The sequence below is a fragment of the Drosophila montana genome, unplaced genomic scaffold, assembly GCF_035044405.1.
Source record: "Drosophila montana isolate Dmon_TW-CO22-7 unplaced genomic scaffold, ASM3504440v1 contig_402_1, whole genome shotgun sequence".
Taxonomy (NCBI): domain Eukaryota; kingdom Metazoa; phylum Arthropoda; class Insecta; order Diptera; family Drosophilidae; genus Drosophila; species Drosophila montana.
Window position 1 is genome coordinate 6,977,835 of NW_026998739.1, and position 13,560 is coordinate 6,991,394.

Consider the following 13,560-nt stretch of genomic DNA (forward strand, 5'->3'; position numbering starts at 1 on the left):
GGAGTTTTATGGCAAAATACAAAATAAACAAGTTAGAATGTTCCACTCGCGAGTGTCCGACTTGGGGATACCGTGAACTTTCTACACGTTTTCTTTATTAAAATTTACGTTTCTTAACCGATCTTGATAGAAATTTTCAGCAGAAGATCTTATTGTGCAATAGATTATTTGTATATTCACAAAAAGGCAACAGCAGCACAATTGATTTATGTATTTGATTTATAGCTATGGTATAAAATGAATGATGGTTGATAGATGGAGACTCTAGCTCTTATAACTTACGAGATTTGCTCAATAAACAGACTTTCGATAACGATTTCAATCGATTGTTTGGAAACGGGACAAGTTATCGATTATCGGTAACAAACGCTCACTGCGCGGGCACTAGTAGGACCTACGTTTAAGATTTATCTAGTTCTTATAAGATTTGAGATTAACGCGTTCAGACATACGGACGGGCAGGTGATCATTAAAGTCAATGGGCTAAACGTGAGCACCTGCCTCGATGGTTTAATCTCACGGTTACTTTTATAGGATTTATTTAATCGTCAATCAGCGCCCCCTTGGAACGCAGGTACCAATTAAAGACACGACTGTTTGGTTGTGTCTTGTACCTTGGCTTGGCAGGAGGCCTACCTTAGACTTTTACCGATCTATGGATCACGGCAATTTGCTGTATAATGTGTTAAGCCACATCCACCACGAACAACAACGGACAGACGGACGGACAGACATGGCTAAATCGACTCAGCTATTGATGCTGATCAAGAATACATATGCTTTATGGGTTCGGAACTGCTTTCTTCCACTTGTTACATACATTTTCACAAAAACAATATACCCTTTTTACCCATTTTCAGTTCAGTTTATGGTATGAGAAGAAGAAAAAAAGAGAAATAGCAGCCACAACACCAAATTTCAGCTACAAAACGTATTTATACAGCGAGTTGTTGTTGTTGTTGCTATTTCAAAGTTTGGACTACTTCCAACACAAGAGCGAGCCCTATACAACAACTCGTCAGAGTGTGTGTTTGAGTGTGTGTGATGTGACTGTGTGTATGTTGCTCATACGCCGCCTGGTCAAAGTTGCAATAGCAAAACATAAAACACTTTTTATGTAATGATTTTCACTGTTTTTCTTTGCCCATTTTTTCCCACTGACCAACTGCATGAACTATTGACAGCTGATGATAAAAAATAGTTTGGAAAATAGAAAAGAAAAAATTTGGATGCAATGCTATAGGTTGAAAAAAGGCATATGAACCGAGTTAGTTACGTTTGCAATGAAGATAGTGTTCGCTTTGGCCTGGAAAAACCAGGAGAAGAAAGAAAAGACACAAAAAATTAAATCAAATCTGTACAAAAAACTTCGTTAATAAAATATGAATACGAAGTAAAAAACTGGGCAAAATATGCCCCAGTTATAAGTCTTTAAGCATTTTATGATGCACTAAATGACGCATAGATAAAAATAGGGATCGCAAAAGAATAAATTTCCAAGTACAAAATAGTTTATATAAAGAAAAACGCTTTAATAAAAAATAAATAATAAATTATTTAAATTTCCTCAAATTTTGTTGGAGCAAAACGAAAAAGTTTTAGCCTGAAAATATGTCTTATGAATTGCCTTACATAAATGGATTTCAGAAATGGGCCAAAAAACGCTAAAGAGTTGAGGCTTAAGTCGGAAGGCTTATTCAAATTTATTTGAATGCCATTAAATTAATTTAAGATAGTGAATAACAAATGTCGTATACCCTCAGTATCAACATTAACACGCAAAATTGTTGATTTTCAATTGTGTTATTGGAAGGAAGCTGCAGCTCCATGACGATATTTAACTCAAATATTCAGTTGTAAAGCACACAATTTCATTTAATTCACGCATTGAACATTTCGCGCCTTAACACTTTTAATTTATGTATTTACTTTTTGGCTTATTTGCTTTCCTTGCCGTTGACGTTGCCCACTGCGTCCCTTTCCTGCCCACCGCCACCGTCACCACCTGCGGCATTTTCACTCTGCTACGTCCAGGGCCTTATTGAAATTCCAAAGTTGAAATGGCTGCAAGACAGTCGGAAGGTTTGGGCGGGTGATCGGGCGTTTGGTTCTGGCGGGGCACGGAGTCGGTCGAGCTGGTGTTGGCTGCGGTGTTGACAGTCGACATCGTCCTCAGTCATCAGCTGGTGAGCACTTTTTCTGGTCAGGTTGTTGCGGTCCTCGCGGCGGTCGCAACGCTCGCGTCTCGCTCTGAAGTGGTTCTGGAACTGGTTACCATCTGACTGGGTGTGTGTGTTTGTGTTTGTGTGTGTCCGGAGGTCGGTTGCTGTGTCACTTCTGTGGCAACACTTACAAGGCAACTCGGTGGCGGCACCCCCGTTTTTGGCAGCACTTTGCCAGACCACAACCAGCTACCCTTCGCGTTCGCCTCTGGTCTGCTCCGCGCACCCCTCACCAACAGCCGGCGGGTATCAAATCGTTTGTTTGTTTTGTCAGAGTTTTGAACAACACTTTGAGGTGTTTGTCCCGCAGTTTTCGTTTGGCTGCTTAACTTTTGATCAGCTTTTAATGTCAAAGCCAAATGCATTTCGTCTACAAAGTTTTCAAAATGAACTGACTTATTTAAGTCAATGACTGAGCACACAACAACAACAAAAAAACTAATCTATAATCATGATAAATACAACAAAAGACCATAAATCCGACACACAAATAATTTGAGTAAATGGTAAACTCACCTTGAAAAAACAAGCCAAAAACATGTAGCCAAAAAATTTGTGAACAGTTAACAAATTTCTAGCACAAGCACAAGCAAATAAAAACTAATCACAGTATTTATGTGTATGAAAGCACTGCAAATTATGTGAAAAGTTTGGCACTTTTACTTGCTGCAAATTTGCAACGTATGTAACATTAATACTGGAAAAACTTTTTGTTTTAGAGCTAAATCAAAATGTGAAAATAACAGAAAAACTAAGAAATGACAAAATAGAAACGCAAAAAGCTTATTGCTCATAAACTAAATTAATTACAACAATTAAAAAAGAGTATAGGCATGTAACATGGGAGAACTGGACTCCACATTCTTATGTGAATTAAGATGTAGGCAAAACTTGCTATTTTATAAGGCTATATTAATAAACAATAAGCATTTACATTAAGAATACCAATTATATTTTTTTTTTAGTTTTATATAACCAAGAAAGGGCGTGAGCGCCTTTCAAGAGTTAAAGAGAGTCGCACAGAAAGACGCTATTTTATAGAAGGGTAGAATAAGCAATAAAGCGTTCGCTTTGCTTGAGTTCATGAGAATCGCATAGAGCGGCCATGAATTTAATTAAGCTAGCTTTTATTATTTTCCAAAATAGTTTTAGCTCTTAGATTTTCTACAATTCTGAACGCTGGGCAATTTCAATTAGTGCAGCATTGAAAAGCTCAAACATTTACAACTTTGACCTTCCCCTAGAATCAGAAGAAAAAAATAAAAAACAAAACACAAACCAAAAACCAAACTCTATATTGGGCACAGCATATGCGCAAATTACAAGCCTGAACAATCAAAATAGAAACAGAAGACACGGCCCTCGCACCTGACTGAACTCTGTGTGGTCCAATCGAACCCACTGTCATTTTCCCCATTCTAAAACAGCATTTGATAAGCAAGTTACAACTTTCTGACCTGACCCCCAGTTGGCCGCCAAGTTCTAGTTTTTCTGCTTTCCGTAGTGCGTTTCATGTGACAACAAATGTAGCACTAAATATCACCATATACGACCAATAGGTGTGCCCTTTTCCGCTTAGTGCGCTCTCGCTCACACGCACTACACGAACTGGCAACTATTTTCTTTTGCTATCATTCAACTTCGATGTTTTCTTTTTGTACCCTGTTTGCATTTGACCTCCGAAACTATATGAATTATTGATCACATTCAACAGCCGAGTCGAGCTGAATCATTTTGAAAAGTATGTCAAATATCCATAAGGATTATGCATATAGTTAATTACAATCTTACTGAACCTACATTTTTGTAGCGATCAGACATTTATCATGAAAAATTTAATATATATTTAGGAAGCAATTTGCAAATATAATTTGGGTAGAGCTAAGCGAAAGAAGAGGTCTTTAGCATCGGCTAAAGCCGAACTAAGCTTGTATATGTGTTTATCTATAGGTCCTAGCTCTGAACTGAGTACAGGGTATCACATACTTGAGCATGCTCTGCTCGAGCACTTTCATTTGTTTTCTTTTCCTATTTTGCTCATACATTTTCACAATGCTTTTTGTTTCATATTGACCCATATAACGAGCGTGCACTTTGTTTTTGCTCTAGCTGCACATATCGTATCGCCGTATTCCACAGTCCTCCCCTTTCCCACCCGTTGCCTAGACCGCCCCCATTTGCATTGTTCTTGCTATCGGACAAGGGCCTGCAAGTTAAATTGTCCTTCAGCAGAGGTTGCATTTGTCGTTGTGGTTGCAGCCCGTATACAACAACAACTTTTTCCCCGGCATTTTATATATTGTTGTTAAAAACTTTTACAATCTACGTTTGTTAAGTATTTTAACGGCTTTCTCTAGCTGAACAGCATGCGGTGCTTACAGGTAATATAAACCAATGAAAATTGCAAGGGCAGGACTCATTGTCGAACCCCACACTCAGCCCAACCAACAACAGTTGGGTTGGCAGCAGCTAAAGTTTCGCCCTGCCTGGGCGTTGGGTGTTTATCTGTCAGTTTATGTTTACAAATGTCCACTTTTAATGGTTCTCCATTTAGCTGGTTGCCAAGTGTAGAGAGAGTGGAGAGCCCGGGCAGTAGCTGAACCCAGCTTTATCATACTCGCATGCTGTAAAATTCTATTGTATGTTTGGTTTTCCGTTTTTCATTCGGTCTGTCTATCTATCTAACTGTCTGTCCGTCTGTCTGACTGTCTACCCTTCTGCTGTTGTGCGCTTCCTCCTTATTGCAGTTTTTAGAGCTTTACATTTTTGCCATATGAATAAGCTCTAACTTCTCTTTGGCATTTATTGGCCAAAAGTGTAAACGAAAAAAACCTAACAGCAAGCACTTATCAAAATGTTATTCTTAAAATATATCGCTGCCTTTCTATGCGATTTTCGTAAATTTAAGTATCACACAATTGTTTACTGCGCTGTCAATTTTAATTGGCGTATTGCTTAAAAGGCTGGCCCTTTTAATATGTTTATCTCAGTTGCTCTTGAAACTGATTCTTGGCGTATTAAATACGGATTGCCCTTCTATGCAATACTCATGATCCCAAATAGACCTTGATAGATTTTAATTATCTTATTTCCTTAAAGCCTTCCCCTGTAAATATGTTTAACTCACATGCTCTTGAAACTGTTTATTCATGTATTAAATACGGACAAATACGCAGCGCAAGTAGACCTTGTTAGTTTTAATTGGCATATTGCAAAAACCCTACCTTAGCCCTTAATATGTTTAGCTGATTAAGCGCGGATTGCCCTTCTATGCGATTCTCATAAGCTCATTGACAGGTATTGCAAATGTTGTCATCTCACGCTCTCGCGTATACTCTAAATTACTCTCTATCTCTCTCACTCAGACAATTTCTCTCTCCCTCCTCTCCCTTTTTTGTTACCTTCTGCCTCGATCTAATTTTACTTTCATTGAATATGCAATTCATTAATGATTAAAAATAATCTTCTAAATATAAAAGTGTATATTGTTTTAATGTATTATAATATACCAAGGATTTTATGTATGTTACTTTTATAAAATGAATGAGCCAAATTTTAACTTGGCTTAGCGCACAAAGTCAGTTTTAAATTCTTGACAGCGTATTAACAAATTATACTAAATATGCTCTCCCCCATCTTAAAGATTTCTCACGTAAGGGTCGTTGTCACAGCTCGTCGGCTGCGCTTAATTTCATTTAGTGAAACACATAAAACTATATTTCTATACTCATACCCTCATTTCTGTCTCTCTCTTTCTGTTTGTTATGCTTTGCAGATTTTATTGTGGCGCTCAAGGATGTTTCGGTTAGGATACCACAGGCTGTTAAACGCGGCAGCAATGCCTTGTTCACCTGTAATTATGATATGGAAAACGATACGCTATATTCGGTGAAATGGTATAAAGGCAAACGTGAGTTTTATCGCTATACGCCAAAAGAGAATCCAGCAATGAAAGTGTTTGCCATGACAAGTGGCCTTAATGTCGAGGTGAGTATAGAGAAGAGGAATATACATGGATATTATATAAATATATAAATATATATGTATATATGTATACATTATGGCTCTTGGTTTGCTGAGAGTTTGACTCACATTAAGAGCACATGCTGCAGTTGCGTGTCATAAAATAACAAACGCACTGTAAATTATGCCCATAATGGCTGATTGCATTAAGCCAGTCACAGGAAAAATCTCATTCGTTTTACCCAGCATTTTTCCCCAACAACAATCTCTGAAACTCTGAATGTTGTAATTATGCACAACAACAAGAGCAACAAGAGCAACAAGAGCAACAACAATAAGAACATCAGCAGACAGAACAGAATCCAGTGAGTTCCATTGCCCAATTAGTTGGCAACGCGATTGACTTGCGGCTCATTAAAAAACAATATATGTAGATTGCATAAAAAATACTACCATAAAAGTCGAACAGCGAAGTTTTCAACTTTAATTATTACGTTGAAATGCATGCAAGCCAATTAGGTGACCGGGCAAATTGGGTTAAATGTCCGGCGTAAAACCGAATCCACTTCAATTCACTTCACACTCAACCGTGTCGCCGATCGAGTCTAGCAAGTGCCATAATTTTGCATATTAAAGCCCATCTTTAAATGCAATTTATTCAATTTAATTCTTATTAAGTGGATTTCCGCATGAGCACTTGCACTCGCCGTGTCAAAGATTAAATATCGCGTTAACAATTTCCTTAATTTCCAGTGCCTGATGAGTGCACAAGTGAATAGTCGACCAGAAAGCAAAACATTTGACGCCCCAATTAAATGAGCAGCTAATATTTTTTGTTTAAAAAAAAAATGCTGTCTATTGAGATGAATACAAATACAGTACGACCTCGCTCAACGCAACCTATTAAAATTGGGCCAATTGAGAAAACTGAGTTTGTTGCAAAAACCGAGGGAAAATTTTCTGTTGGCCACGAGACCTATTTCCAAAAAGAGATGCCTTTGCTAACCATTAAAATTAAAGAAAATCGAATAGTTCTGTGTTCAAAGCAAGGCTTTCATTTTACTTTATTTATTTTTTGAAAAATTGAGAAATTGTGGTCTGTACTTTTTAATAATTTATACTTTTCTGAACAGCTGTTTCTACAATGTTAAGAAATCGGGTGTTGCAATTATCGAGGAGTTGCGTGTAACGAGGGTTGCGTTGAGCGAGGTCATACTGTAATTCAAATTTAAAGCGAGCCTTTAGTTTGAACCACTAAATTAATTTCAATTAATTATTTAAATGTTCGACAAAAAGCCGTTGCAATAAAAACAAATAAAACAAATGTTACAACTTTTTAAATCTATATAAAATAAATAAGAACAGGTTGACGTTAAAAATTGTATTAGGTATTTTTGTAATTTAATTAATATTTTTAAATTAAGCTTTTAAAATATACATATACATATATAGAAAGGTAGACTTAGTCTATTTAATTTATCATTTATTGTTAATTTTGAAAAGCCCTTTTTCGTCATTTCAATATCGTCATCTATGGCAACATATTCTGTTTTCCTTGATATTTTTATTAAACTCAGCATTTACGAGCTTCCCTATTCTCGAATATCTGCAAAACCGTAGGCCAAATGTCTGCAAGGGTATTAAATCTTCGGCGTACCGAAAATAGCCATATTTTCTTGTTTATTTTGAAAGTAAACTTAACATATTTAAGTATACATATGGAAAGGCACTTTTAATCGATTGGATTCACAGATTTATTTAAGTTATATTTTATTGTAAATTTTCTCAAAGCTAATAAAGCTTCTAACATAAATAAATATTTCATTGATTTGTTACAATTCATTTTTTATTTTAAAATTTCTCTTTTTCAATATCTTTAGATGATTCCAAATAACTCAAGAAGTTGTTTAATTTATCATGAATTCTTAGCATAATACACCAAGGTCTCCAATTCCTCGGCTGTTTTTATTTAAAAAATATATACATATTTGTTAGGAACGCCAATTTTATATTAAACCTGAAATTAATTTGCTTTTGCATATATCAAATAGCTCCTTTGTTGGGTGCAATTTTTGATATCAACTTTTCAAAGTCATTGTAAGAGCTGCTCAACTCATAAATAAAATATCTGCCAACCTCTTCACTTCATGCAGCTCATAACACATTTTTTATTTTTAATATTGCAAATCATCGTATAGCCCAAAGGCAAAATGGCTTTGACTCAAAGCAATCAAAAGGGGGCCGGTGGACACAGGTCGACTTAAAATGCAAGCTCCATAATTCCATAGCTCGAAAGCTCCATTTGGCGAGCACCTTTCATCAACATCTGTTGGCAGCCGTCTGCAAACCAAAAGCAGAAGGACCCAATATTTTTTTTCTTTATTTTCTTCTTTTTTTTTTTAACTTTGCCATTGCGTTATATTCAATTTCTATGCAGCGCATCCTGTCAATTTTTTCAACTAATTTTTATTGCACTCTCCCTCTCGCTCTCTTTCTCTGTCTCTCTCTTGCAACACTTTTAGCGTAACCTCTCGAATCAAAGTCATGTCGTGCTGCAGTCGGTGCCGCTGAATATTTCGGGCAAATTTACATGCGAAATATCCGTGGAGGCGCCCACATTTCAAACGGCGATGGTCTCCGGCGAAATGGAGGTGGTGGGTAAGTAAAACAACAAAAAGATGAAGAAGAAGAAGAAGAAGATGGATAGAAAATGAAAATTAACCCAATGCAATAAAAATACTATCAGCTAGCAGCTAGCAAAACGAGAAATGGTAGCAAATAAAAAATTTGGTAAAGGCGGGCCGCTTTTCCGAAAGCAAATTAATTAGACAAATGGGCGCCAGCCTTTGCCAATTTTTTTCACCTAATTTTACATTTCCATTATGCACACCGTGTGCGCCTACAGCACACTGCATCTCTCTCACACTCTCTCTCTCTCTCACACTCTCTCTCTCACAGAGTTACCGGAAGAGCACACAGTGGTTACCGGGATACAGGCACGTTATCGCATTGGCGATTTGGTCGACGGCAATTGCTCAATTAAATACTCGAAACCGGCTGCTAATTTGACATGGACTATTAATGGTATTGTGGTAAGTTTTGGTTTCGGTTACGGCTCGGTTACTCTCCGTTTGGCATCCATTTCGATCCCGCCATTCAATTAGAGTGCGCTTCGGGCCAATTTCAATTGATGGCCCCGCAATTTTTCAATTAGTCCCAAAAGCATTTCGGATAAAAGTTTCCCTTCAGCACTTAGTTTTCACTTCAATTGCGCATTTGTGGGCAAGGAATATATTTAAGAGGTGTTGTCGACAATTTTACGTTTTTCGATATTTTTTCTCAATTTTTCTTTTTCTTAGGTTAAGTGTTATTAGGCAGTGCGATGAATATTTAATATGGTTATTTTGCTTTACTCTTTAGACTAGACTTTTAGCGTCTAGTTATTATCATGTGTCTCATCTGTCAAAAATAGCATACATTTTAATAAAAATGTTAGGTCAGGCTTTATCATGGACAACGGGGTCAAACGCGGCTTTTTTGAATGTACTGGAGAGTATACTCCGGCTTTGCCCGTGGCAAGCTCAGTGCTTCAAATTTTAAATACAACTTTTCCATCCTTCTCATACTATTTAAACTCAAAAAACAATTATTTTTAGAGTCCATCGAATAAAGAACCATAAGCTGGAATCAAGGGTTTCCCATGTCAGTCTTGGTTTTCTTTCGTTAATTTAACATTTGATTTCAACGCATTAAATAAGTTCGCACAAAGATCTTTAAAAATGAGTTCAAAAACCGATAGTAAAAATAGTCGCAAATTTTCCGTCAAATTTCCACAGTTTCGTGTGGAATTGCTAAAATCTCTGAAATACGTATTTATTTAATTTCTACGTGGGCTTTGGAAATTTCTTTAAATAGCTATACAGACGACCTGATTTTTTTCTATTTTTTTGTTTATACCTTTTAACTTGTTTGTTATTATTTTTATAATAAAAGAAATAACCAACTTTTAACTCGAATCGGCCCGTTTCATCTTAGTTGTATATTTTTATGTAAAAATACATGTAGGGCTGACAACTCTGTTAGATAGAGTTATCATTGAGAGCCATTAGTAGCCGATAAAATGTTAGACGTCTGTTATGTAACAGAAGGAATGGTAACAGTACCATACGATAACAGGCAAGAGAGTTGGGTTCGAGCTTCTGAATCTCCTAGACTGTAAGAACGGCTCTAGAATTAAGAAAACTGTAATGTTTATTTAATTGATGTGACGCAGAGTAAAAATTGACATCTCTTTGTGTGTATATATCGCTTGTTTATCGATAGATCGTAGTTAGATTTATGTTAATTAACAGAATAGTTCTTATCTCGTGGCTATCTGATTATTAAGCTAGGAGAAAACAGCGTGATTAAATGGCTCCAGAAGATCTATCCCTTCATTTATATATTTAATTTATTTCATACATAATATTATTTTAATTTTTGTTTAATTTTAATTATATATTTCGTCTGACTCAAGATTCTACTTCATCTACTTCTTTGTCAAGCATTTGATTGACCGTATTTTATTTTTTTTCACTTAATTCTCTAAAAGTCTCTAGTGCTCTTAGCCGGCGATTACTTGCTTTCCCGACGCTACGAAACTTTGTACAGTTGGATCGTTTGGCAATCTTTTAGCGTTTAGTGTGTGATTTTTCATTTCCCGTGTGTGTTGCACACTTTTTGGCACCTGCGTTTCCTTTGCTCCTGTACCTTCGCCTAGGCTACCCCCAGCTATATATATTTTGATAGGCAGTCACTTTTTATGCCTTTTACTCTCTGGCTGGCTGTTTTATGGCCGCAACCACAGCAGGCAGCTTCAACATCTCGCGCCATTTGGATGGTGGGTGGGACGCTTGTGTGGAGGCGAGGAGGGGGCAAGGGGTACAGGTAGGCTTGGCTTGGCTGGCTGCTGTCATAGTTCCGCATGATTTCACACAGTTCTGTGACTGGGCCTGGGCTTGGGTCGAGGCAAGTGACATGGCCCGGCATTTTTGGGTTTGCTGCCGTTTTGGTGCGTTTGTTTCAAGAAACGTTTCGGTTGTCAGCTAGTTTTTTGTGTGTAGAATATGCGCCGTACCCTGAACTGGGCGAGAGCATTACGTATGAATTTTTGTCTACAGGCTATGTTATTGCTGCTTTAAAGTATTTGTGAGCGAGAAAATGACAGGGACTACTATGGACGCTTAAATACCCTGGAAAAAACAGCATTTTTCATATAGAAACTCAACTTTCAACAGAAATTTGAGCGCCCTCCGATGTTTTCACTTTCTGCCTAGTTTCATTTAGATAAACATATTGATAAACAGCCAAGGACATATCAAAAACTAATCTAAAATAAACTATTAAACGCACGACGATTTACTAGAAGAAGTTGAACTACCCTCAGCTAGGGTATAAAACTGGGGCAGACTGCAAGAGTTGGCGTAGGCGTGGTTGGGGGCATTGTCAATGTCAGTTTGGTTGGGTTCAAGTCATATTTCATTTAGTGTGGGCATTCTTTTTATGCGTCTACAAGTTGTAAGTTTAGTTAAGGTGCCGGTAGAAAGGCGAGGACATTTTCACAGTGAATTGCTGATGCAAATAGTACGAAAGAAAATGGGCAAAACCTGAGATTGTGCCATAAATTAAATATTTTATGCCAGCTTAAAGGCGAGAATTCATGTAGGGACATTTCTTTGTTGTTTGCTTGAAAAGTAAATTAAATCTAAATTGCTCTTAGCAACATCTGCAAAAGGCATAGACGAGCATATACGCTATTAAAAGATGACAGTTTTTAGAAAATACAACATTTGAAAAACATTTTTGTATTTTACAGAGCCAATTCATAAAACTCAACTTTATTTTAGTAATTTTCTAAATTAAATTTTAATTTTGAGCAAGTTAAAAAAATATTTTTTAGCTCAAAAATAATAAATTTTGAGTTTTCGTAATTGGAAAATTGCTAGCTAAACGAGCAGCCATTCAATTAAGCTTAAATAAAAAAACAAAAAGGAGCTCTCCGCAAAAATATTTGAAAAAAAAAAATGCAATCAATCGAAATACGTAAGAGTAAATAATAAATAAATAAAAGCAATTTTATATACATGCTATATAAATAAATTCCAGATAAAAGTTTTCTATTTGGGGCGAAAAATAAAAGGCAGGACCTTGCTGGCATTCAGTGAATGGACCAAGAGAACAACTGAGAAAGTTGCAGTTAGTAGAGGTTATGGAGAAGCGAGCGCACAAATATATATGTATATATATATAGAAATATTTTTTATCATTATCAAACAAGCGATTCAGCAAAAACTAACACAAACAACACTCGAGTGTGGTCTGGTGTGTGTGCGTGTGCGAGTGTGTTTTGGTATGTGTGCGTTGGTTCGCCACTTGATCTTTTAGCTAACGAGCGCTTTTCAACAGAACCTGCCCCACGCCTCAGTCATGTGTGGCAGCATGGGGGCGGGGCGGGGCTGTCAGGCTGGCAACGTTATCTGCAGGCACTTCAAACTAAACTCACCGCAAACAAAGTGGCCTCGTCCTGGCTCGACTGCTTTCGTCCTCACCTCGTCAACCTTACCCCAGCCCAAAACCCCCAACCCCCCTCCCACCACCTAACCGGGTTTGCTCCACTTAATCACTCAAGCGTGAATCTATTCATCATTCATAAGTTATAAATTTGCCTGCTGTGGCATGTTTTTTGGGCGTAAGAAGTGGCACAGGCCCAGGCTCAGGCACAGGCACAGGGCCCGGCCAGAGGACCACAGCTCAGAACAGGACACGGCACAGTTACCACTTAACAGTCGCCACTTGTGCATTATGCATTGTGTGTGTGTGTGACTGTGTGCGTGTGTGTGTGTGGTTGAGTGTTGCGTGATGAGTGCAGACAACTGATGTCGCATATCTGTAAGATTCAGCGCCTTTTGATAAATATATTTATAAATTTGAGTCGCAAACAGTGCCGCGCCCCCTTTTGAACTGATGTATTGAAGCGTGGCTTCGTTTCGATTCATGTGCCCCAAAATATGCCACTTGACACACTCTCGATTGACAATATCCGTTTCTCATTTTTGTTTCCGTTTCTGTTTCTGCAGGTGCCACCGCATCATATCAAGACTTATCAGATTGAGAAACAAGAGAATAGCACTCTGGAATCGGTGACAAGTGCCATCCACTTTATGGTAACCACACAGCATTTTCTCAAGGGTCAAATGAGGGTATGTCCCAAAGGATACACGATACAGTGGTCGCACGCAAAGAAGGACTTGCTCTAAATTGGCCAAGCCATGGGAATCTTTAAAATGTTCTTCGTTTAACTATAATATTTGTTTAATTTATAATTTACAATCTACGC

General features: G+C 37.4%; 1 protein-coding gene across 3 annotated transcripts in view; it reads left to right on the forward strand.

The window, feature by feature from the left end:
• Positions 1–13,560, forward strand: part of beat-Ic (beaten path Ic) — a 66,348-nt gene that overhangs the window by 49,402 nt on the left and 3,386 nt on the right. For 2 of the 3 annotated variants that reach the window (XM_064697882.1, XM_064697884.1), the window contains exons 3-6: positions 5,998–6,209; positions 8,708–8,843; positions 9,144–9,277; positions 13,301–13,423. In XM_064697882.1, the coding sequence (XP_064553952.1) occupies positions 5,998–6,209; positions 8,708–8,843; positions 9,144–9,277; positions 13,301–13,423 (605 nt within the window). Of the gene's footprint in view, positions 1–5,997; positions 6,210–7,229; positions 7,574–8,707; positions 8,844–9,143; positions 9,278–13,300; positions 13,424–13,560 lie in introns of those variants that run through there. The other variant, XM_064697883.1, reaches the window with a different exon arrangement.